Source organism: Chaetodon trifascialis, chromosome 5 (assembly GCF_039877785.1).
Source record: "Chaetodon trifascialis isolate fChaTrf1 chromosome 5, fChaTrf1.hap1, whole genome shotgun sequence".
In the NCBI taxonomy this organism is placed as follows: domain Eukaryota; kingdom Metazoa; phylum Chordata; class Actinopteri; order Chaetodontiformes; family Chaetodontidae; genus Chaetodon; species Chaetodon trifascialis.
In genome coordinates this window covers 14898534-14925491 of record NC_092060.1, presented here as the reverse complement: position 1 = coordinate 14925491, position 26958 = coordinate 14898534, and the positions used below count along the sequence as shown (strand labels likewise).

The following is a 26958-nucleotide window of genomic DNA, read 5'->3' as shown; positions in this document are numbered from 1 at the left end:
CTGTTTCCATTTCTGCCAAATTCTCATCCTTGTATTGACTACTGGTTTGTTGCCTTGTGTGGCTTATGGGTGGCTGGCTTAGTCCAAGGAGAACCACTAAGAGTGGGGGTGAAGGTGGCTGGGGGGTAAATTGGTTTTTGGCTGTGTGGCCAATCAAAGCGACCTCATCAAAGTCATCCAACCCAGCGCTTCCCACAGCCTTCCTTGCCTCTTTTCTTCTGTTTACGCAAGTGCGACATGGTGTAATCTGAAGGGCTTGAACAGAGAGAAGATGGATGGAAGGAGAAGAGGGTGGAGAGGTGCAGAGATGGAAGAAAGTACTAGAACAGGAAGGCCCTGGTGTTTGTGTAAGCAAAGGCACAGCGAGGAGGCAGAGAAGTAACAGACAGCGGAAGTGATCGGTCCAGAGATGACAGGAAGTCCAGAGAGGAGGGATGTGGTGGAGTTGTGTTTACAGGCCATGGACACACAGCACACTGTGGCTTTGTGCGTCAGCAGCTCCAAGTTTGTGATGGGTTACCACTGCAAACCAATAATCAAGCAATATTTACACCACTGTAGACAATTAGTCAATTTCTCCGGAAGTGTAACACTTTAGCATGCAAACGCAGAAAACTATAAAAACAACAGTTGCTTCGTCAGTGGCTTAGCTGCAGGCCCTCTTTAGAAAGAGATATAAACAAGCAGAAAAGGAAGTGGAAGCCCCTTTTTAAACACCCATTCATACACATGCAAACATTGATCCCTGTTGCGGTCCCCCACTGAGACATAAGCTTTGGTATCCCCCCCCCATCTGTGATCTCCCATTAGCAGGAGACTCCCTCGCAGGCACCTGCCTCAAATCTCCACAGAGGTATCAGATCTCCTCCTCTTCCTCATCTCCTTAATTAGGACAATTAAGTGATTTACAGGACAGATGGATGGAAACCCAGCCGGCTGCAGTGCCTGCCCCTGGGACGCCTCTGAGGATGATGGGGTGAGATCTGAGTGAGCGCTAGAGAGCATTACATCAACTCATGGGTGGGATTCTGCTGCCCTCTTGTGGTTGTATGTGGACACTGGTGGTCAGTTGGGGAAAAAGAAATTTGATAATTTCAGTTATCAGTTCAGTGTCTTCTGAAGAAAGGATGCTTTGTCAAATGAGAAGTGGAGTTCAGTTCCGTTTTAATTGAAAGAACCTGTACTGACACCAGCTGCTCAATTTTAAATTGATGTACAGCATGCTGAGCGTAGGCCATTCAGCCTTACAATCAGACCTTTTTCATTGAGAAGATGTTAGTCAGGGGAGCCGTGTGTATAAATCCAGCTATAATTTAAATTTCATTTAATTTGAATTTTTAACAATTCAACCAGTACTGAATCTGTATAAACTGCCTTCCACCTTGCATGTATGAAATTTGAAACTTTAACCAGCTGATTTCCAGCTGGTCACCAATAAGTAAATCTGTTGCACTTGTTTTCTCAGTCATGGGCGAGCCAATGTGACATGAACAACATGAAAAGTTCTATCCTACAGAATAATGTGGATGAACAAACACTGTGGAAGTTTATTACCATTGAGGAAAAGAGCAAAATGTGCTATCACTCCATTACAGAATACAGTCACATGAAAACAAATTATTCACCTGTTAATGTTAGAAAAGTGTAAACAACAGATATGTATCGTTAGAAAGAGAGAAAATAAAAATATATATATAGATAAAGATTTAAAAAAAAAAAAACATATTGGAAGTTACTGTACAAAGCCCACATCATGCTGCTGTTGTGATCAGGCCGTCTTTCATGAGAGTTTAGATTATTTGTTCCTTTGGTTAGCTTGAATCAACTAAACATGCAGGTTGTTTCTTTCCTCAACGACATATGAAAAAGAAAATATACAATCTTCTATGGCACCTTTCATTAAAATTAAAACTCCTGCTTATTTGTGAGGCTAAAGTTTTACAGCTCTTGTAGTGACTCTGAGCCTCTGGAACGTAGCGCTCCACCAGTCATCCACCTGCAGATGAGAAAAAGTCATTGTTCAATCCACATTTTGGTGCTTTAAGATTCTCTAGGCAAATGTGGCAAATGAACCACTCACATGTTCAGGCTGCCCTTTTTCTGTTTTATTTCTGTGAACAGAGAGTGTGAGGGTCAAATTAGGACATTTAGTCAGTCAGTGTTTAGTTTACACTGTCAGGAATACTCACGTTGGAGTTTCCACGCGGTTAAAATGGCAACAACGACAACCACCAGCACCACTGGCACCACGATGGCAACGAGGTGCCTGCTTTCACTCTCCTCCACGCTGGCCTAGCAGAGAGAGTTCAACAAGGGCTCAACTGTACCCTCTCTGGAGATACAGCTCTGCTTGTTTTGTGAATTTAAGTTTTCAAGAGCTTATAAGATATGATGTATATTTACTGAGTGTTAGTAGTACTTTTACTTGAGTTAAGAATCTGAGTACTTTCTCCACAACTGTTGTTATTGAAGTGGCTGGTGTTGTACTTACAGCAGCATGAGTGTCAGTGGGTGCGGTGGTAACTCGATCATCCGTCTGATGACCTGTCAGGCACAACCGCAAAGGAAAGTAGTGAAGAGGAAGTTTTGAAAGTGTTGCTAAACATGCAGAAACAGCTTATCTAACAAAAGAACCAAGCAGAGAAGATATCAGGCCACAGTAAGTGCAGTTTCAGGTGGTCAGAGGAATTGTGATTATGTTTTAATCAAAGTCTAGTTCATTTATATTTTGTGGCTTCCTTTCTGATTGTGAATTGTCAGTCCTGTGCTCTTATCTAAAAGGAGAAGGGACCAGTTTACCAATAGGTCATGAATCATAGCATCATACAAACAATATGCAGAGTCAAGCCATGAAAACACTGGTCCTGTTCTGCCTGATGTTTCACCAGTAACCAGTATTCTCACTGCCTGAATTATGACAGTGAGAATAACAAAAAAAACAAAAAAAAAACAGTTTGAAATAAGAAACTAATCACCTGTTTTTCCAGTAGTGATAGTGAGGACATTGCTGGCTTTACTGGTGCCCAGACTGCTCCTGGCAAACATGCGGATGGTATATGTCGAGGGATTTATCTCTATTATTGTGGCCTCTGTCTGGTCAGGGCTAAAGTCTACAACTGTCTTTGTGTAATCCCACGAGGCTGAGGAAAAAAAAGAAAAAGACATAATATTGCCAAATGCCAAAAGGCTGAAGAGGTTTAGCTTTCACAGTTGAATCACAGTAAGTGCCAACAAATTAATTACTCCATTGAAATGTTCTCTTACCGTTCACTGCTTTATACTCCAGGTAATATCCAGTAATGGGGCTGTCACCTTCAAACCCAGGAGTCCATAAAAGAGAAATTGCATTATATTTGACCTCCTTTAACTCAACCACTGGGGGATCTGGGAGCACTAGGAGACACATGGAAGAGACATTTAGCAAAGGAAACATTTTTCTCTACAGCTCAGTTTAATGTTGTGAATTTGAACATGTTTCCTATGTAGAGACAGATTATGATGATCAGGTCACACAGAGACGAACCCTGGAGCTGTGAATAAAGGATCTACTCCTGTGGGACACTATAGAAGCTCCCGTGTGATGTAAGTTAGATGTGGACACAAGTTAACTTGGTTGTAGTGTCTGAAATAAGAATTATGTGAGAAACAGTAACATTAATTCAGCCTCACTGTTTACTGGATCACAACGACTATCATTGAAGATTCTGTCTGGGTGGTTTTGGCTTTTTTTTTCTTTTTTCTTTTTTTTTTTTTACCTTTTAAAGAGTTTCATCAATTCTTGAGGGGCTTAAAAAATACACATGAAATACATGAAGTACCTGATGGGACACTTGTAGCGTTGCCTGCCCAGACTGTGACAGCAGTAACAGGCTCAACCACTGAAGTTGTGTGAACTGGGGGCAGAGTAAAAAAACATTTTCCAGCCATTATCCATTCATTTATCCATTATTTATAAGTTCACTAACCAACCACACATACCTGAAGTGGGCCTTGTAGTGTCTTGTATCCACACTGTGGCAGCAGTGGAAGCAGACTTAGTAGAAGTTGTTGAAGTTGTGTGGACTTGAAATAGAATACATTTTCCAAAGTTGGTAAATTGCTTGATATTAAACTGGCATCATAATAACAATTAAGTCTTCATCTCACATTACTTACCCTCATCCAGAGTGGAGCAGAGAGGTGCAGTTGAGGCAGGTCCTATTCCTGCGTTTGTTTTGGCCTGTACGAGCACGCCGTATTTGGTGGAGGGCTTCAGGTTGCTCAGGACGACGCTCTCTACCTCCCGTGTAGCAGTCACGCTTAAGTGCTGCCACCTTTTGAATTGTCTGCCTGTGGGGTCATACTCTCTGTAGCTAACGCTGTAACTCCGAAGAACCCCATTTCTGAGGTCAAGCCTTGGAGGCTAGTCAAGAGAAAACAATTGCTCTAATTTAACACTATTTAGCATCAATTATGTCCAGCCATTAAGCTTGAATGAAAGGGGTGGTATATAGGTAGTATTCATTTATTTATTTATTTATTTATTTATTTATTTATTTATTTATTTATTTATTTATTTATTTATTTATCTATTTTCAAATATCAGAAAACATTTTACAGACTGTTGCTGAACGTGCTTAAAAAATGTGACTTTACCTTCCAAGTGACTTTGATGCTGTGAGGAGTGAAGCCCTCCAGCTCCATGTCCAGGGGAGGACCCTCCGGTGCTGCAGGGACAGCAAACTTTAAGGAGGCCATCCATTATAAAAACTTAAATTACAAAAACAATAACCAATGACTGACTCTACCTGCTTCTTTGGTTGTGACTGTCAGGACATTGCTTGCCTCGCTCGTGCCCACACTGTTGGTAGCGAACATGCGAAGGTTGTAGGTCTTGGCTGGACGCAAATCAACCAAAGTCAGCTGAGTCAGTTCAGGATTTGAGACTTCAGTACTTAGTGCAGTGTCCCAGGATGCTGTGCAACAGGAAAGCATAGATAAGATCCATACTGCATACTTCAAAGTATATTTTAAAAGACATAATCGGCTGCCTAATGTCCAAATTCAACGAAGAATACTGGGATAGTTTTCTTGTCCTGACCCTGTTTGTTTTTCAGGTCGATCCTGTAGGATGTGACGGGCCTGCCGCCATCAAACACAGGAGTCCAGCGAACAGTGACAGTTCTCTCCTTCACCTCTCTTGTCTCCACCTTCAGGGGATTAGGGCGCGCTGAAAAGAGAGGAAAACTGAAAGCTTATAGTTAAGCAACAGTAGTAATACCACAGTGTAGAAATATTCTGTTACAAGTAAGTAATTCAAGTTTTTAATTAAGCAAAAGTACAAAACTGGCATAAACTTACACTTAAAGTACTCATTATAATGTGTATCACTTTACTAGATTACAATTACTGATGTACTAAAGTGTACCCCCCCAGCAATAAAGTTTTATATTACTCTATAATATTACAGTATATCATAATTTCTTTGTTGATTTTATTATTAATCTGAAGCTGCAAAGTAGCAATCAAAGTCATCAAATACATGTAGGGGAGTAAAAAGTACAATATATTCCCCTGAATAGCAGAAAATGGAAATACTCGGGTAAAGTATAAATATTTAAAAATTGAAATGTCACTGAATTAGGATTTTAAAATTGATTTAGTCAAGTCAGTCATGAAGCTGAATTTGTCAACCATGTGCTTGTTCCAGCTTCTCAAAGAGAGAATATTTCTCCAACAAGCAGGGAGTCACTGGGAAAATTACTCTGCCGAAGCTCTGAATTTTGTCCCCCTTATTGATTCTAATTCATTACTGTGAGTCTCACCTGCCACCACTGTCAGAGTCATCTGGTGTTTGTGGTCGTTGAACCAGCCCGGTATTTCCACACGGCAGCCATACTTCCCAGAGTCGCTCTCCTCAACCTGCCTGATGGTCAGCGACACATCACCTCCACCAAGATTACCCATTAACAGGTAACGCTCTGACAGTCTGCTGGTCACTGATGTCCCGTCTGACTTGATCACCTCATTGGCACAGCCACTGTTGGGGATGTCTCCTCGACCCCAGCATGCAGACAGCCTGCCGTAGTACTGAGCATCATAGCTGCATAGTAAAGTGACATCTGTCCCCACTGTGGCTATGGTGCTTTCTGCAGACACACAACCTGAAAAGGCAGAGAGTCCCGTTGGCAATGAGGTAGATTTGGAAAAATATATGAAATACAAACTTTCAATCAGCATTGAATTAAAATGTCTTACCTGGGAGTAGACAAAGGAGGAGAGCGCAGCACAGAGGGAGGTGTCGTCTGCCTGAAAGGATCATTTTACTCTCTTCTCTCAGGGTCACTACAAGAATTTAGTTCACCTGCTTAATGTCACTAAACCAAACCACAGTGTGGTTTCAGCTTTGAAATCTTTCCAAATCACATGACGCTGTCCTTGATACGCTCACACAAACAACTTCTGCTGGCAGAAGAGGAATGTCGAAAAGGACTGTTTCCTTTTCTGTGGTTTTGGTTCCTTAATCTAGAAGTGGCACACTGTTGCATTTCGATGGTTAGACAGAGACTCAATCAAGGTTATCATCACAGTCTCCTGCCGTTCGCTCTCTGTCCGTGGACTGATTGGGATAGAAAGGCATTCATGAACTTTTATCCATTCAGCCTCTTTTTTGGGCGAGCAGCTGCACATCCACAGAGAGTTAACACACTGGAGAACCATTTGTTCCTGTAGAAAATATACAAAACATCTACAGACTCAATGCTGTCAGCATCTGAGCTTTAAGATAAAACACTTTTGAATATAACTGTCTTCATTTATAGGAAACACATCCTCATTAGATCCTGAAATACAACGCTGATGAAAATAGTCTGGTTTACTCCAGGGTCATGGACTCTCGTATGTTTCTTAGACTGCTGAGTAAACACTTGGGTCAGCTGGATGTTTAGTAACCCGGCACAGAACTTCCTCTTTGATCACTCCCACAAACATGACGCTGGTACAACTAATTTTATCTAACTATAACAGCATTTCAACAACACGAAGCGATAGATTTTTATTATCATGATTGGAATTATTATTATTATAGGAATTATTGGAATTATTTATAGAATTGAAATACTTTTTGCATGCGCACACACACACGTGTTGTGTTTTTATCACTTGTGGGGACATTACATAGACTTACATTCATTCCCTGGAGCCTTACCCTAACCCTAACCATTATTTGCCTATTCCTAACCCTAAACCTAACCTAACCTTACCTAACCCGTAACCCGTAACCCTATCCTCAGTCTTCAACCTAAAATTTAATGATTTACATTAAGGGGACCTGCATTTTGTCCCCATAAGGGCAGATGAGTCCCCACAATGTGACTGTGTACACAGATTTTTGATAAACATGATAAATACCAGGTCACTCTCTCTCTCTCACACACACACACACACACACACACACACACACACACACACACACACACACACACACACACACACAAAAGGAAAGTTACATACAGCAGCGAGTATAAGAAAATATGCAACAATTCAGATGATTTTCTGGCATCAGTCATGACTTTTGAAATTGCTGTGAACACTGTCAGAGCCACAGGAAGGGCACTGATTCAGAGAATATCACAGAAACAGGAACAGAATCAGTAGTACTGTGGGTCTGTATTTACTCAAAAGTCGCATGAAAATCAGAACTGGATAAGAACCAGAGAAAGAGGAACTGTCTTCCACTGAAATGTGAGAAAAACGTGGGACTGAGTCTGTCAGGCTTGTTTGTTTGGGCTGCTGAAGTTGTGCATGCGCACACACACACGTGTTGTGTTTTTATCACTTGTGGGGACATTACATAGACTTACATTCATTCCCTGGAGCCTTACCCTAACCCTAACCATTATTTGCCTATTCCTAACCCTAAACCTAACCTAACCTTACCTAACCCGTAACCCTATCCTCAGTCTGCACCATAAAATTTAATGATTTACATTAAGGGGACCTGCATTTTGTCCCCATAAGGGCAGATGAGTCCCCACAATGTGACTGTGTACACAGATTTTTGATAAACATGATAAATACCAGGTCACTCTCTCTCTCTCTCTCTCACACACACACACACACACACACACACACACACACACACACACACACACACACACAAAAAGAAAGTTACATACAGCAGCGAGTATAAGAAAATATGCAACAATTCAGATGATTTTCTGGCATCAGTCATGACTTTTGAAATTGCTGTGAACACTGTCAGAGCCACAGGAAGGGCACTGATTCAGAAAAGATGTCTCACCCCTGCTTTCTTGGATTTTGCTTACAATGCTACACTAATTCAGAGAATATCACAGAAACAGGAACAGAATCAGTAGTACTGTGGGTCTGTATTTACTCAAAAGTCGCATGAAAATCAGAACTGGATAAGAACCAGAGAAAGAGGAACTGTCTTCCACTGAAATGTGAGAAAAAACGTGGGACTGAGTCTGTCAGGCTTGTTTGTTTGGGCTGCTGAAGTTAAAATCTATAAATATTACGCTAAAATGTGTTGATTATGTGATTTAAATGGACTTGATTTTTGAGGCTGAGTGTAATGTGTATGACAGCAGAAATTCATACAGAAGAAACACACACCAACAAACTGTGGACCATGATGAGAGCACCGTGCTCAGGGTGGAATCGTCTCCTCCTATAGTTTGATAGTAATGTCTGAAGTCCAGAAGGTGGCATTGTGTCCACAAGAATATGCCATCCATGAACTTTTCATGCTGTGAGATTACATTTGAATTCAAAAACAATAAAAGGGAATTCATTGATCTCCAGGATATTTTTGCTTTTCCTGAGCCACGTGTGACACATTTGGTCTTTTCACTACAACCTGAAAATAGCTGGAGGTAAACAGGTTGATTGGTAACAGGTGATTGTATCATGATTGTGTCTGAAAGGGGCATCCTGGAAAGACGCAGTCGCTCACAAGCGAGGATGGAGCACTTTGTGAACACATGACTGGATAAAGGAGATTACATGAGCTCAGGAACACTTTGAAAAAAAGAAGCACAGCTCATTTGCAAATGATTGCTTTCTGCTTCCATTTACTTTTTACGAAGCATCCCAACACAACAAGTCAACAAACATCGTGACAGACACTGCTTCACTCAGGGGAACCCTTCTGCAGATATTTGCTGTTCTTGTAATGCTGGCTGTCACTCAAGCTTTTGCAGGCCGTCGTGAATGTTCGCAGCATGTTGAGATGAATCCTTCAACACAAATCTTGTCCCTGGTTTTAAAAAAATGCCAAAATGAATGATACTATTCAGAGTTTAAAGAACCGTATGAGGAGATGTTGATATTAGACAATTCTGCCGAATATTTGATTATATTCAGTGACAAAGTTGTTTGTTTATTTATTTGTATGTCTCTGCACAGTCAGCAGCATCTCTAAGTACAGTATATTGTTCATGTAAGGGAAGGATTGTAGTTATGGAAAATGAACTAGGGTTAGCTTGCTATTAAGGTTAGATGACTAAACACTTGGTTAAGGTTAGAGAAAGGTTGTTGTTTTGGTAAAAATGCTAAAATAAATAAATAGATTTGGGTGGAATCTGATTGGATGAAATCATTTGTTACACATCTGCTCATACATCTAAACAAACGGCACTCAACTTCCTGTATTTGTACCAAATGTTGCCTTTGGATTTGAATCATCCATTATGAACTGTATTCCAAGGATGTATAAAATGTGAACGGCACATGAGTCACAAACTGTAATCCATCCCACACTTACGGAAAATAAAGACGAGGATTACGATGAAGAGGAAAATAGCTGCCATCCTGCCAACATGCCCCACTCCAGGCAGGCTTTGAATTCTTCCTGCAATGAAAATAACATTTATGGCGAGCTACTGGGTCAATTATAATCAGCTCATAATCTTTTAAATAGTATAAACATGCAGTTATGCAGTTACATAATATGCATATTGAAAACTTTCTCAAGAAAGGTGTTCCTGAAGGAGGCCATGTGTGCCATAAACATACAGTGTATTCAAATATATGAAGAAAACCAGAACTGTGTGCCCTCTGCCTCTCTTCCAGCATTGACTGACATGATCACAAGAAGTTGATCACATGTTTGACTTTATAAATTGAATCTTTTAGCACTGAAAAATTATTCTTGGCACATGACAATAAGGTTTCAGTCGTAGTCAGCTGAGAGTTCATTACCACCTGTTTATCAAAGAGTAAAATGATCTGTATAAGTTTGTATTCAGAATAACTCAAAAATATACGTAATGATATTTAATTTTGGACATGAAACACTGTACTAGTATTGCAACATTTTAAATGCCGAATAATTTCTTGTCAGCTTGTTCAACAATTTTAAATGTGGATTTTGTCAACACTTCTGCAAGAAACTGACAGACAATAACTTCAAAAGAGTCTGCTTTAAAGAGAAAACAACAACAACAAAAAAGGCCTGCATATAAAAACACTGCTAATTAAAGAAAAGATGCAAAGCATTTAGATGTGCAGGGGGAAAAAATTGGTTCTAAGAGCTTGCTTCATTTATATTTTGGCCTGTCGAGTCGAATGCGAGAAGGAAAGAATGTGCCATTTGCAGCATTGTGGATGAGTGAGAAAAGATTTTCTCGTGACTTCATCGAGTGAATTTAAACAAGTCTCTCCTGCAGAGAGACAGACTGTAGTGATAATGTCATTGAGAGACAAAGAGAATGAATGTGATCTCACCAGCATTTGTTATTATTATTTATTAAGATGAAAAGACAAAACAACCCGAGAAAAACAATAACAGAAAGACCATTAACAACATTAAGAACACTGACATCATTACAATGAGATGCTTTCAGCAGTTGTGTGTTGTGTTGCTTTGGTGTTGGCGGATGCGTGTGTGTCTGAGCAGGTGGTCTGTGACGCAGATGGATGAATGAAAGAGGGGAAAAAAAAGGCCTACGGGAGTGTATAGAAAAAGAGATCAAAAAAAGAAAAGAAAGATTCAACTGAAGGAAAAAAGAAAGTACACTGATATTACTTACTATTACATGTTTCTGCTTCCAGCGCTGCTACCACTGCTTTTACTAACAATAATAAATAAGCCTGATGGGGGCTCATCAGTCCTGGTTTGGGTCACCCCCAGACCCTTATGGGAGGGGGGTTCATCCCATACGGAACTGCTCCCAGACACTCAGGAGGGAGCCAGTTTGTTGGGATTACGAGTCAGTGTTTTTACGTGATGAGGAAATGAGGAAGAAATTGACCAAGTCTTCCGTCCCCATGCCGCCCGCTCCAGAGAGAACCATCCGAGTGGCCTGAAGACACCTCCCACAGAGGTGTTCCAGATCACATGACGCTGTCCTTGATACGCTCACACAAACAACTTCTGCTGGCAGAAGAGGAATGTCGAAAAGGACTGTTTCCTTTTCTGTGGTTTTGGTTCCTTAATCTAGAAGTGGCACACTGTTGCATTTCGATGGTTAGACAGAGACTCAATCAAGGTTATCATCACAGTCTCCTGCCGTTCGCTCTCTGTCCGTGGACTGATTGGGATAGAAAGGCATTCATGAACTTTTATCCATTCAGCCTCTTTTGTTGGGCGAGCAGCTGCACATCCACAGAGAGTTAACACACTGGAGAACCATTTGTTCCTGTAGAAAATATACAAAACATCTACAGACTCAATGCTGTCAGCATCTGAGCTTTAAGATAAAACACTTTTGAATATAACTGTCTTCATTTATAGGAAACACATCCTCATTAGATCCTGAAATACAACACTGATGAAAATAGTCTGGTTTACTCCAGGGTCATGGACTCTCGTATGTTTCTTAGACTGCTGAGTAAACACTTGGGTCAGCTGGATGTTTAGTAACCCGGCACAGAACTTCCTCTTTGATCACTCCCACAAACATGACGCTGGTACAACTAATTTTATCTAACTATAACAGCATTTCAACAACACGAAGCGATAGATTTTTATTATCATGATTGGAATTATTATTATTATAGGAATTATTGGAATTATTTGTAGAATTGAAATACTTTTTGCATGCGCACACACACACGTGTTGTGTTTTTATCACTTGTGGGGACATTACATAGACTTACATTCATTCCCTGGAGCCTTACCCTAACCCTAACCATTATTTGCCTATTCCTAACCCTAAACCTAACCTAACCTTACCTAACCCGTAACCCGTAACCCTATCCTCAGTCTTCAACCTAAAATTTAATGATTTACATTAAGGGGACCTGCATTTTGTCCCCATAAGGGCAGATGAGTCCCCACAATGTGACTGTGTACACAGATTTTTGATAAACATGATAAATACCAGGTCACTCTCTCTCTCTCACACACACACACACACACACACACACACACACACACACACACACACACACACACACAAAAGGAAAGTTACATACAGCAGCGAGTATAAGAAAATATGCAACAATTCAGATGATTTTCTGGCATCAGTCATGACTTTTGAAATTGCTGTGAACACTGTCAGAGCCACAGGAAGGGCACTGATTCAGAGAATATCACAGAAACAGGAACAGAATCAGTAGTACTGTGGGTCTGTATTTACTCAAAAGTCGCATGAAAATCAGAACTGGATAAGAACCAGAGAAAGAGGAACTGTCTTCCACTGAAATGTGAGAAAAAACGTGGGACTGAGTCTGTCAGGCTTGTTTGTTTGGGCTGCTGAAGTTAAAATCTATAAATATTACGCAAAAATGTGTTGATTATGTGATTTAAATGGACTTGATTTTTGAGGCTGAGTGTAATGTGTATGACGCTGGTACAACTAATTAATGCAATATTTCAGACATGCACATAAGTCAGTATTTTGATTTCTCCCTTAAAGTTTCATGAACTTTCCGACAAATGCAATTGATTTTAAACAACACAATTATAGACCATTCTACCTGTTAAGTGTAGTTACACACCAAATCCAGTGACATTTATACTGAGGCAGAGGTAGTAGCATTTATCTCATTTTGATCAACCAGGGTAATGCTATCAAAGTATCAACTTGTTTTAGACGCGTACCCTGAGTTAGAGTTAGAGAGAGTTGCATACAGCAGCCATTTTGAAAAAACATGCAAATCTGACACATTTCAGATGATTTTCTCACAGTCATAAAATAAAAAGTACAGTAGCTGGCCACATCCTCATTCAGAGCATTTATCTCACTGACTTACAAACTGTCTCTCTGATTTCTTTCATTTAGCTGACTTTGCTACATGAATTCATAGAAAATGCACACCCAAAACAGGTACAATCAGCTCCTCGTATCATAAAGGCCTCATAACAAGACGAGGTGGAACAGACGGAGAGAACTGCAACACAGTGTTACACTGTGAAATTGAGCCATCAATCAATTCAATCAAAAATGTGGTCAGCGTGTCATTTGTGTGTGGAATTAAAGTGAGGATTGAGCACAGTGTGCGTTTAGCCTTTTCATTAAAAAAAAAAAAAAAAAAAAAAAAGACAAATCTGTGCAGAATGTGTTATTATTGAACTTTTTAGTGAGCAGAATTTTTCATTATACACTTCAGATGTTACTTACTCCCAAACACAAAGAGGGGGAACAGACATTTCTCCCACACTCTCCTCCCTCTTTATCCCAGTGTCCCCTACCAAACTGTGTTTATACAATGTCAGTGGGGTGGAATCTTCTCTAGTTCAATAACAATGTATTAAGTCCAGTAGGTGGCATTGTGTCCACAAGAATAAACTATCCACAAGCTTTTAAGTGCTGGGAGATCAAATTTGACATGAAAAATAGACAGAAAATCAAAGCAAATGAATTAATCTGCAGGGTACTCCTGCCTCGCCTCAGTCACGTATGACTCACATGCCTTTTTCAGTGCAATCTGAACATAGTGGAACACTTTAAGCTGCTTTACTGGGGAAATAGGTTATCTTGCCAATCATTTCCTGATAAACAGAAATGAGTTCAAAGGACGGATAGAGTCAGCACATGACAAGCAGACATGTTCAGCCAGTAGTTCCTCATAGAAACCTGCAGACTCCTTTGCTCTCGTTATGTTGCCCATCACTCGGGCACTGGGGCACTTTCATAAATGTTCTCAGCAGCTGAGGTGTAGAGATGTTGAAGCGCCCTCCTCAGCAGAAATCTCTTCCCTGGTTTGAAGAAATGCAAACGTTACTCTCAGTCTATAAGAGGAAGACCCACTCAGTGACTTCAGCTGCTCAACATACACCCCCTTTGAACGTGTTAAATTAATCTGAATGGCACATGAGTCACAAACCATAATCCATTCCACACTTACGGAAAATAAAGAAGAGGATTATGATTATGGTGACGAAGAAAATAGCTGCCATCCTGCCAACATGCCCCGCTCCCAGGAAGGCTTTGAATTTTTCCTGTGATAAAAATGAACCTTATCGTGAGGGACTGGGTCAATCATAATTGGCTCATAGCTGGAAATATGTGCCATAAATATGCAGTATATTGAACACTGTAATATATTTTTGTACACCCTGCTTCTCACTTCCAGCCTAAACCCACACCTACACATGTGCAAAATCACATAAGTTGAATTTTTTTTTTTTTTTCAATAAAACAGATGGGAAAGCTGCACACATAATTTCCATGGCATGTTTCTAATTAGGATTCATATTTTGTCCCATCATTTCTTAGACAAAATGTTCCTGAAGATGTGCCGAAACATTGATTATAAATAAATAAAACAGACCGCATCAAAGCTGTGGGCTCGTTTTAAAGTCTAATTGCAATAACTGTTGAGATTTGTTCAGCGTTTTCCTTCAGTTCTTCATATTTTTCCGTAAGAAACATTACCTCAAACACAAAAACACTGCAGGCTTTCGGTGTTGTCACCTGAGAGTCCTCTGGTGCAGTAAAAAGAATAATTAGCCGTATAAATTTTGTGCCATGAATATTTTTTTCAACATTATTCGTCATAAATAAACAGTACCTCCGTGGTTGTAATTGCTCTGAAGTTAAATGTTGGGTGCTCAGCTTCTACAGTTTTAGGTGATGATGTGGTTTCTGTAAGGAAATGAAACGGTGAGTTTCTACACATATCAAATGAAGATGATGTTTAAAGTTACATTTAATGAACTACAGGATATTTGATCCGTGAATCTAAAACTCTGGCAATAAAGCAGCTTCTTAAAAGATTAAGATTTGCAAAAAAAAAAAAAAAGACAGCTTATCACCACATTTTAACATAATTTATCTATTTATTCACAGATGATTGCCCACCTTGTGTCCCATGACTAGTTAGTGTCCAGTCCTCAGTAACAGGTTGCTCTGCAGGAGCTGCAATGACAGAAACACCTTAAAGCTGGACAACAGAGATCACCGTGGATGGTTTTTCACAAGCATTACCTTCCTCCATGACCAGGTGTATGTTGACCTTTTGGTCATTGAACCACCCTGGGATCTCCACCCTGCAGCCGTACTCCCCAGCATCAGCCCACTGAGAGTTCAGGATGGTCAGGGACACGTCTCCGTCTTTCACCCTGCCCAGCAGCTGGTACCTGGGGGACTGCCTGAAAACCACAGCCCCATCCTCGGAGGAGAGGATGGTGTTGGAGCATTTGGACGAGGGCACCTTCCCTCGTCCCCAACAGAGACTCAGGACACCGTGAGTTTGAGTGTCGTACCCACATGGCAAAGTCACATTGTGCCCAAAGAGGCCGGTGACTTTGAAGGTGCTGGAAGACACTAAGGGAGACATCAGAGAACTTTGATCAAACTGGATGATACAGATTGCAATTGCAATTCTGAAGTGCGAAGCTGAAGAATGCACCCACCCTCCTGCACACACACAGCCACTTCTACGCCCACCAGCACTCTGCAAGTAGAAGAAAACAAAAAAGCACAGAATATCGACTTACCTTGGGTCAGGATGGAGAGGAAAAAATAACAAAGACCACGCATGTGTGTAGGCTATTGTATAACAATGTCCTGAAGTGAGGATAAGATGAATTTCTCCCCCCACAAACACACACTCAGGGACGGATGGTATCATGCACTGAAGGTTTAACTTCCTTTTTTTGAAAATCAGGAAGGAAATCAATACTAGTCTTGTCTACAGTTGGACTTGAATTCTAATGATGTGCAGTGGGCTGACTGGAAAGAGGATCTTATCCACGCTTATAAACTACATCTGAGTTTGCCGTTGTCCATATAAACATCTGCTGTCACCTGTGGACAAGTAAATACAAATACAATACACAATCATACATTTATTAGTGTGGGAAGTTAAAAAAGGCCAGATTAAGATGGCAGACAAGTCATTTTACTTATAGGAAACATCATGGTTTAGCAAGTGTCATATACTGTCACAAGCAGTTCTTAGAAAGCCTGCTTTCCTTGTCAGTTTGCAGCTGGCACAGTCTCTAAACATGAAAAACAAATCAACAATGTCACTCCAGGCTTGAATTCCTTGCTCTGCTCACAGGGCACAGACATCTTTGGAACCAAGTCCCAAATTTTCCACAGGGATGATCCAAGTTTCATCTGATTTTCAGCTGCAGTAGTTGGTTGCGATGAGTTGTTTTCAAGGCATTTCTCTCTGCTGTGCCTGGAGGAGAAAAAAGGCCTCCGTCTGCCCCTTTATTGCACTTATTCAGTGCAGCTGTCTGGTTAGACTTTTCCGTCTAGCTTCACATCGCAAAATGGCTTAACATTATCTCAGCACCATACTGCCAACCACAGGCTCCACTCTCCACATTGTCCTTTTTTATCCAGTGTTTAAAACAACTGAACTTCTTGGCCCATTTGCTGTCCTTTACGAGTGAAAGCAAGACCCTTTACCAAATCCTATCACGTTTAACAGGCTCCTCAAAGTGACTAATAAACTTGAAATGATCCACTTTGTGAGTTTAGATCTTTATGATTACTGTAGGCCACATTGTTTTTGCTTTTTTGCTTTGTTGAAGAATATCCGATCTGTTTCTCTCTGATGGAACCGTTTGAATTAACGGTCTGTGACATGTGAGGCTTCCTCCTCATTTGTCCTGCAAGTTTTCATTTTGGTCTTATTCTACTTTCACCACCCCACACTTTCATGGCAACTCATTGTCACTGTCGCAGTATTTATATCTATCATTAGTTTATTTGTTCAGTCGGAATTAACGTTTGGCAGTGTTTTTGGCTGTAAGGCAACGCCAAATTCACCGCCGAGGCTTCCAGTTAGTGTCTGTGTGAGTGTAATGTGCAAACATATGCGTGTTTGTTCAAAGGCCATTGCTATATGTCCATTACTAATGGAAGGGAAGAGGCAGTGTGTGTGTATATAAGGACAGTAGCCTAAGAAAAACACTTTGTCTTTGCCAGCCTTTATCTACCCTCCGCTCACCTCTGACAGGCCCGTCTCCACCTCCACTTGTCAACACTGTCAGCCACCACTGAGCTGCTATAGTGCTCCATAGATCACTGTCCTCCCACAACGATGTCCTGTGTTTCATCAGTGCAAGTGAAACCTCTCAACAGAAATGAAAGCAGTTATATGATATGTTACCTATAAAGAGCTGAATCTTGTTTGCTTTAGGGGTTTCAAATAGTAGATATGATAGAAAACAGTTTGACAAAGTCATTAAACAACTTACCACATCAAGTTTCTCTTCATGGTGTTTTAAATATCATGAAAATAGATGTCATTGTTCCTGCAATTCAACAGAGACCATGAGAGCTACTGGTTGCTTGCTCTAACTTTGCACCAGGAGTTTTGTTTACTTTGATTTCCTGTTTGGGTTCAAATTGAAGCCATTGCCAATCTACTGTAGAGATAAAGGTTTAAAAATGGCCTTTAGAGCAGAATAACTGGCCTGGTCCAAAGCCAAAGTGTCACTACCAACAGATCTGTGACCGGGAGACTTTTGCTGATGTCTGATAAAAAAAACAGAAGCAAACAGAAAAGACGAAGTGAGACGACAGAGGTCAGACTGTGTTGTCAATAGACGTCGTGAAGGAGGTGGGAAGAAGTTGCTGCCTGGTCAACAGAGGAGCTGAAGCACAGGGGGACTGATCCTGAGTTTTTCTCCATGAAGTAAAGAATTAATCAAGAATGAAGGGTATGCTAGTACAATACACACATTACAGCATCATTCTTTGTCACTTTGAGGCTTCCTAGAGTCATCCATCACTGCAGGTGGATGAGAGAAAGCATCGATTTGCGATATTGCTGACACACGAGGATCCACTGTTTTCCATGGAGCAAATGTGCCGAGCTGTTAAACAGCGTCTTGGTCCATCAGATGACCTCTACTGCCTAAATGTGTTTGCCTGAAGAGTGACAAACCATCTGCAGGAGGGGATGTGGGACAACAGCATAGACGAAGATGCTTCTGTTAATAATCTCGATTACTCCATTACTCCTACTAAAGTACATTTAAAATGTGTTTCTGCATATCAAGGTGACTTATGCAGACTATCAAATGCAAAATATAATTCTTCAGGTATACTCATATATAGAAAGTCCATTGTTACATGAACATTACTGATAGAAAAGAACATTCTGTATATGAGAAAAGTTAAATATTTAGAGGAAGAGGTTTCACTACAAAATCATTGTGTGGGGCGGCACGGTGGACCAGCAGGTAGTGTGCATGCCTCACAGCAAGAAGGTCGCCAGTTTGATCCCCGGGTCGGGCGGGGCCTTTCTGTGTGAAGCTTGCACGTTCTTCCTGTGCATGCGTGGGTTCTCTCCGGGTACTCCAGCTTCCTCCCACAGACCAAAAACATGCTCATTAGGTTAAATGGTGACTTTGAAATTGTCCTTAGGTGTGAGTGTGAGCATGAATGATTGTTTGTTTGTATATGTAGCCCTGCGATTGGCTGCCAACTGGTTCAGGGTGTACCCCGCCTCTCGCCCATTGACAGCTGGGATAGGCTCCAGCCCCCCCACAACCCTGAAAAGGAATAGTTGGGTATAGACAATGGATGGATGGATCATTGTGTGGTGCAAGTCAACTCGCTGCCTGAAATGTATTTATTCATTTATTCAACATGATGAAGACCTTGTGGTCTCAATGTTGAACAAATATTTTGGTTTGACAGGTCTCATATGCCCTCCGCTCACCTCTGATGACAGCTTGTTTTTACCTCCACTTGCCAGCACCATTAGATAAGATAAAAAGGGCACAAAGACCACCAGAGTGCTTAAAATAAATACCGCCATGTCAAATATTCATGATATTGAGCTGAGGTCCTTTTGAAGTAATTATGACAATATGGGAGTGACAAAATCGTGTAGAGAGGAGGTTCAGGTGGACGGATCATGTAATAAAACATCACACTTCACCATGGGGTACCCATGTTCTGTTCCCTAACTTTAACCAGATTAACTTTGATTATTGTAACCATGATGACAAAGCTCCTGTAACCTAAACGAAGCAGTCATTTTAACCCCAAACGTGATTTAATCAAGTCATTTTTGTGCCTAAACCTACTCAACCAAATTTTAACCTCAGTCTTCAGTATTCTGCAATGTTTAGGACATTTCATTTCAGGTCAGGACTATTTAAAAAGGTAGCGACCAGGTACAAGACCACAAACAACAGTGTTGAGCTGGGGGGAAGCACCGAGTCTGACTGTTGTGTTTGCAGTCACCGATAATTCCTGCGTAGTACAGGCCTACCTTTAGAGATTTTTGGAAGGAAAAGACAGATATGTTATCCAGTGGACATGGGCTAATGACATATTTTGTGGTTTTTGTTGTGGCTACAGAGATGCCACGCAGGGACAGCAAGGACTGTACTTGGCCAGATTGGCCACTTGTGTTTTGTCTTACGGGTTTCTGATGTCACTTTTTTTGAGATAACATGAAGCAAGTCAAAAAGGAGTCACAAATCCATCAAAGCCTTCTACTCCCAGCGATCCTGACTCTCTACCAGAGTGAATGGAACAACATAAATATGATGACTGCTCAGAATAGTCTCATAGTCACTAATGAGACAAAACAAACATTCCCACTGATGCTCGTATCACAATGTGAGTGAACAAAGTGGGACATAAAATGAACAGCTCGATATACTGTAGCATCATCACGTTTAGCATGTCTGTCTATTGCTGCACTGCTGCTGTAAGAGGAGAAATCCAACATTAAACTATAACTTAAAACTTAACCTGTCATAGGTAGGACTCCCATTAACCCCTTTGAAGTATAGATCAAGTATAAATCCAGCTTCAAGCCCTGCACAATCTCTCTATCAATCCATGAAATCACAAGAAGATAGTGGGTTTTACACAAATTCACTTCATCAGTAAAGGTAATGAAAAGAGTCGCATGTGAGAATATCACACTCTGGGTTTTGCCACTTTTCTCAAGAGATGATTGCAGTATTTTTATGGATTGGAGTGAGAATCAAGGGAGCGTTAATAGTGCTGAGATAGAATATAGAGTAAGTTTTAAAGTTAGCCTCTTTCTCTCCATTATTTTATGTCTTATTTCTACAAGAGCATGCTCTAATCTGCGCACATTTGTCTGTGTGTGTGCAATTCATGCATTATGGATTTATGGCTGCGGCTCCCGGCGACTGTGGAGCTCCAGCCCTTTCCCCACTTCTTACTTCCCACCCTCAGCTCTCCTGGGAGTGTGTCTCAATGTCCCCCCTCCTCCTTCCTATTAATATCCCACTGGGGAGACCAGAGCTCATGGGGAGTTTGGGAGCGGAAACGCTTCCAAACACTCCTGGAAGACACAGAGTTGGATGAGGGCGAGGGGAAGGAAGAGGAGACTGAGGAGATATTTTCAGTCTGAATGTGTGAAAGAGGATTGCGAAGCGTGAGTAAGGAAAGGAAACAGGGTGGAAGTGAAAGAGGAGATGGAGTAAAAATGAGAATCAAGGATGGAGACGTTGGCCGCGGACAGGATGTGGAGACCTGTCCCAAACAGAAATACACTCAGCTTTTTCAGAGAAAGACATAGTTCTCAAGTCGTCTTCTTTTAAAGGATGTTAAGGAGTTAGTCATTGTAGTTTAACTCTGAACATTCCCAGTGTTCATTACTTCTCCTCAGCTTCTCTCTTTCCTCCCACCCGCAGTGTATTGGGACGCCGCCATCAATCCCATCACGGTTACTCATTGCAGCATCGTTATGAGATACAGTGGCAAACAGTGTTTTCTCACAAACTGTCTCTTCTGGATCATTGACTAACCGCTTGACAATGTTTGTAGTCATCGGTGCCGTGTACTTTGTCGCAGATCATGGCCTAAAAATGGGCATGAGAAAGGTAGGGTGCTGAGACTGTGCCTCCATGCCTACGCAGGAGGAAGAGGAAGAGAGGCACTGCAGGGCATGAAGACATCTGCCCAACAGCATTCTCATGAGTTCAGCCTCCTTCAGCACAATCGAGGGGGAAAAATGTGCAAACATAAACATGCCCTTAAAGGAAAGATGATTAGGGGTGTACAGAAGAGAAGTTCTCCTGACCCAAGGCTGATCCACATCCAACTCTTTCTCTCCGCTGGGAAACAAAGTCCTCTTTTCATTTCTCACATGGCCCGGCCACCCGTGCTACTAACACAGGAGAGATAGATGCTGAGAAAACCATGCAAGGACATGAGCAGGGGACCAGTATGGGAACGATTATCCTGAGCACTGTCCCATAGTGGCAGTGTTTGGACTTTTTAGTTTTTACAGGTTTGGGATAGCTGAGCGTGCTTTAGTTTTCATAAGGAAGCCAAGTCTACCATTAGATCACACAGGGGATGCAAACCCACACAATCAGGGGCAAACATGTTAAGCAAGTGCAGGTTAGAAGTTTAAGTCCACTTGTTGGCTAAACCCCCGCGGCTTCTCTCTGAGTGTTTTTTCCTGTCGGTGTGTCCGAGCAGACGGAGCCTGACTCAGCCACAATACTGCGAATCAACCCAAGGCCACGAGTCCTCAGCGCTAAACACAGCAAGAGTCAAGGTTCATGAGAAAATTTGTGTCCTATCTGTGCGCAAGTAGTCACACACACACACACACACGCTTCCGTGCTGCTGTAATGCATATGGTGCATATTTTAATGTTTATCTAACAAGCACCACAGCATACAAATATAAAGGTTCAGATTCATGGTGCAGTGATAATGATGTGCAGAAAACCCACAGAGCGTCTCACACAAAGTACAAGGCTTACATACTTTACAATCACAGCAGTGCATAAACAACATGAGTGTTAAAATGGAGATGCTTTCATAATGTGACACTCTGAAGGAACGGCTGTGACCTGCAAGGCGAGGGTTACGTGCACACAACACATTACATTACATTACAGTTAATGTGTTACTGTAAGTCCATTAATTTTGATGGTAACTACAAATGTAACTAATCCCTTTTTCAAATGAAATAACAAAATAAGATTCACTGAAGGTTAAAGGGGGTCATTAAACGATACTTTGTCTTACTTTACCTTTTCCAGTTTGCAATCTAATGTCACCCGAGATCCATCCATCCATCCATTATCTATACCGCCTATCCCTTTCGGGGTTGCGGGGGGCTGGAGCCTATCCCAGCTACAATGGGCGAGAGGCGGGGTACACCCTGAACCGGTCGCCAGCCGATTGCAGGGCCACATGCAAAGACAGACAAACATTCACACTCACACTCACACCTACGGACAATTTTTTAGAGTCATCAATTAACCTAATGAGCATGTTTTTGGTCTGTGGGAGGAAGCCGGAGTACCCGGAGAGAACCCACGCATGCACGGGAAGAACATGCAAACTTCACACAGAAAGGCCCCGCCTGACCCGGGGATCGAACCGGCAACCTTCTTGCTGTGAGGCACGCGCACTACCTGCTGCGCCACCGTGCAGCCCATTCACCTGAGATCATATTTCTAAAAAAAAAAAAAAAAAACTTAGATAGAATTATTGTTAACTACTATCACAAAGCTGGATTAACATGAACGTCTAGCATCAGGTGTGGGCCTCTTCTTCCAAACCCTACTGTCTTACAGGTGGGAATGCTAGTTGCTCCTGCCCTCTGGTGGTCAGGAGTATTTATAACTCCAATCCCTACACTTAAAATGGGTACAATGGTGGTAAAATTTGACAGGCGTCTTGTATCCCACTGTACAACACCAACACTAAAATAATAAAATCATGTGTGCACTCACAAGTGCATTGAAGCAGTTTGTTAAAACTAACAAAAAAAAAAGGTCCTTTGCCTGGTAAGTAATTCTTTCTATTTGCATAAATTGGTAAAGTAATTAAATTAATTATTTTAAGTAACTGTAACTACTTACAAATCAGTAGCTAGCATAACACTGGTCTTGTGATAGAGATAGCTGCAGATATTAATGTAAGTTACCTTCTAGATTCTGCTTCAGAATCACAGAATTCATTCACGTCAGTGCGACCAGTATGACCAGTACGACTGGCCATTAAAACAGAATTTCCTGAAAATAAGACTACATAGCAAACCCACAGGCAGTCTGGTCTGCAACACCACATCATTAATAATAGACTGCATAGCCAAAAATGGCCAGCTGTCAGTAAACCTGCGTGCAATCAGCTTGCTAGCCGCACCGCTAGAGAAGTTCAAAAAAAGGGTGAAAAAATAACACCTAATGTTCAAACTGGTCGATACTGAGCTTTTAACCTGTGTGTGTGTGTGTGTGTGTGTGTGTGTGTGTGTGTGTGTGTGTGTGTGTGTGTGTGTGTGTGTGTGTGTGTGTGTGCAGGCCTTGTTATACAGTTTACTGATATGAGCTTCACGGTTTGAACCTGTAAAATCCTGAAGTAAGACAGAATCAGCAGTTGAATGGTAACATGACATGTAGCACTGGAGAAAAGTCAACAAACTACTGAACTGCACAATTTGAACAACCAAAGTAAGACATACTTTCCTGCTAGTACCCCATCAGTCACATGACCCTCACTGTTTAAATCATAGCAGTATCAAACAGCTTATTTCTGCATTCGGGTTAAGATTTCCTCAACTGCTCTCTGAAACAGCAGAACAATCAATACATGCATAAGTGAGAAAGAGAAGCTCTGTTTTTCCAGCCAGTTCTCAATCGTTCAGACCAGACCGGTGCATGTAACGCCCATTCAACGGCCTCTGATTGAGTCATTATTAAAGACAGAGGGCCGGCTGATTTATTACAATTCCTTTTGAGTCAGATATATGGATAGACGGCTACTGCAAATGCCTGTCTGCAACATAAATCAGAGGAGTAAACTAACAACTGCAACGTTGCTGTGGGAGGCTTTAAGCGAGCTACAAGACACAATTTACCTCCACATCTTGCCAAAGGTTAAATCCACGCTCGTTCGAAAAGGTATTTCAACAGAAAGTGATGTTTTTGTGGGGTTTTTTGCAGAGTAAATATTAGGCTATGACATCGCACAGTGATTTAAAATGCCTCTCAAACATTGCCACTGTTTAATGTCATGTCAATTCTCACATTGCATCTGGTGTTCCTGCTGCACTGAAGTCAGAGTCTGTACTTGGACCAGTTCACCTACTCAAGGCATTTCAGGAATTTTCATAAACACATTTCTTCTTCCTCAAGCCGTCTTGTCTACACTAAGGTACATCATTCATCTTCAGCCAATGATCCCTCTGCTTCGTGTAGGGAGCCTTAACAAAGACGGGAAGGAAGTCGGCACAGCGGAAACAATGGGGAGCTGGAGAGAGGGCCACGAATCAACAGAAAAAAAGTGGGCAAAGGTGACATACCAGGGATCAAAGAGGAGAGAGGTCTAGATTCGAAGTACATTTCAGGTTAATTTATTATTAGCTGCTGATAACATTTTACTTTACTTGATTTTACTTCCATTTTTACACGCTTTACAATGTGGAATCTATTAGGAGGAAAAAACAAGGGGTCACACGGTCACAGAGACAATTTCAGCAATGCCCAGTTAATGCTGTTATATAAGCTACATATTTGCCATTGAAAAAAAAAATGCACATAACCAAAATGCACATTAAATTGATTAAATGCATCATAAAACTGTGTGCAACAGCAGTACAGTACAATGTTTCAACCACAGACACCAAGGACCTAAAGAATACTTAGAGCGGACAGTATGGCTGATAATTATATCATTTATCTTTCTGAGTTCATTCTTGACCTTTGAGGCAGCAGTTGACAAAACAATGTCCAGCTGTAATGGAATTAGAGATTGTCAAATTTCCATGTAGGCAACATGACAATGAAAATGGACGAGAAGTCCTTGAGCATAAATGGAAATGTGAACATCCACATTTCCATGACAACAGTCTGCCGATGAGGATCATGTGATGTGATGCGACCGAACGGGCCTGGAGTTGAGATTATTTTGTCAGTTTATTACTTTGTGCTTTAAAGCACGTAGATGAGACAGTTAAGGTGGATTTGTTTCAATGTGCCGTGTGGAGTCTTCCTGTAAACAAAGCTTGTGTTGAGATTCAGTGTTACTCACCAAACCTCACTGAGGCCTCACAAATGTGTTGAATGCATTTCCCGTATTTTGTTTATTTGTAGGAGTAAATCTCACAAGAGTGAAGAGTGAGATTTACAGCGTTTCAAAACACATACTTGGCCGTGCTGTACACTGTGCAAGACTGTGCAGGCTCTGTGGACTAAACTCTCTACAAATGTGGAGTAAAGCAGTAGCAGGATCAGGGACAAAAGTGAATTAAAAACAGTAGAGCCACAGAAATATGACGATTCTGAAGTCTTAGACCAGAAATGGTGAACATGAGCGCTCTCAGATCCCATGCACTTAACTGCATAAATGCGAGACATGAGGAATGTGTGACTGAGCTTCAGAGTAGTGTCGTCTGTGTATTACTTTGAGCTGAATGAGTTGGAGCCTGGCGTTGATAGAGCGGGATTTTGCTCTACCGAGTGCTGCCTCCCATGCATCATCGACAAATTCAGTGAGCGACTCTGCTCCCCTTCCTTGTTTTATTTTGTCCAGTCTGCTTGAGATGATGTCCACAAACTTTGAAGCTAAGAGTCTTTCTCCTGGGGAGCCCAACACAGGCTTGAACAGGCTTGAACTTTCAAATCAGAGAGTGATTTGAAAGTTTGAAGGTTTTGCCGAATGTAGTCTCATCACTGTAAATAGCAAAAGACATGCAAGCTCTGCTACAACTGTTGAAGTGAGGTGAAGTGTCCGTCTATGTAGAGATCTTCTAAAGTAGTCATAGCCTTGCTACGCTGCTCTCTGAAGGCAGCATCTGTGAAAGATTGGTGTGTGTATCGATGTGTTTTGAAACTTGTAGGACTTCCTGACTTGCTTCCAGATTTTGCAGGTGTCACTAAGGATGAAAAGATCCTTCCTGGCCCATCAGGGGGACAGGTCTGGGATGCCTCCATCTTTGTATCCATACTGCCTGTATACCATAACTCTGACATTAGCTGCCCAGCAGTAGAGCAAAAAGCATGGTATACACAGAGCTCCCTTGACGTCTGAAGGTGGCTTTTTGAGATTCTGTGTGCTTTGTGTTCCCCAAATGAAAGGCACAATGATGAGTCAACCGACTTGAAAAGGGTTTAGGGATAAAAGAAATTAAAAAACCTTGGCAGAAAAAAACATTTTTACAGCATTCACACATGGCAAATCAAAGACTGATTGCACATCACTGTGTTTCCCACTGCATTGCTGCCACCTGTAGATCAGCAGAACAGGATGAAACCATTGGTGGAAATGTGCATCGTTGCACATCCACTGAGTCAAACTGTTGGTGTTTTCACAGATGGGCTGTAGTTGCAGCAGTTCCACATCTCAGCAAGTTTGGGACTAAAATATAATCCTGATAAATTTCTATGATATATGATTAAAACATTTTTAGAAAAGTACTGTATATGGTTATGTTTTGGTTTATGGTTTATGTTTTTTGTTGTTTACATTAAAAATAGCACGAAGCAGCCATTTAAAATTTTGCAGGGACATCTGTGTATCTCTGTGCACGACTTAAAATACTGCTCGAATATATTTAGTGATACAAAGTGATTTAAAACTTGCCTTTAAGC

General features: G+C 41.3%; 2 protein-coding genes across 2 annotated transcripts; both read right to left on the bottom strand.

Annotated features, from left to right (window-relative positions):
- Window positions 1–1520: 1520 nt before the first annotated feature.
- On the bottom strand, window positions 1521–6430 carry LOC139331216 (cell adhesion molecule DSCAM-like). The gene is made up of 14 exons (XM_070962597.1): window positions 6238–6430; window positions 5805–6143; window positions 5081–5209; window positions 4788–4955; window positions 4636–4706; window positions 4156–4402; window positions 3979–4062; window positions 3819–3893; window positions 3265–3393; window positions 2976–3140; window positions 2492–2544; window positions 2190–2292; window positions 2081–2111; window positions 1521–1996 (listed from the first exon to the last, which is right to left on the bottom strand). The coding sequence occupies exons 1-14, from the start codon at window positions 6299–6301 to the stop codon at window positions 1939–1941; spliced, it is 1716 nt and encodes a 571-aa protein (XP_070818698.1). The 5' UTR covers window positions 6302–6430; the 3' UTR covers window positions 1521–1938.
- A 7074-nt stretch (window positions 6431–13504) lies between these two features.
- LOC139331242 (hepatitis A virus cellular receptor 1 homolog) lies at window positions 13505–16122 on the bottom strand. The gene is made up of 6 exons (XM_070962639.1): window positions 15890–16122; window positions 15378–15716; window positions 15252–15308; window positions 14962–15035; window positions 14296–14389; window positions 13505–14146 (listed from the first exon to the last, which is right to left on the bottom strand). Exons 1-6 carry the CDS (start codon window positions 15930–15932, stop codon window positions 14058–14060), a joined length of 696 nt encoding a protein of 231 aa, XP_070818740.1. The 5' UTR covers window positions 15933–16122; the 3' UTR covers window positions 13505–14057.
- Between the last annotated feature and the right edge of the window lie 10836 nt (window positions 16123–26958).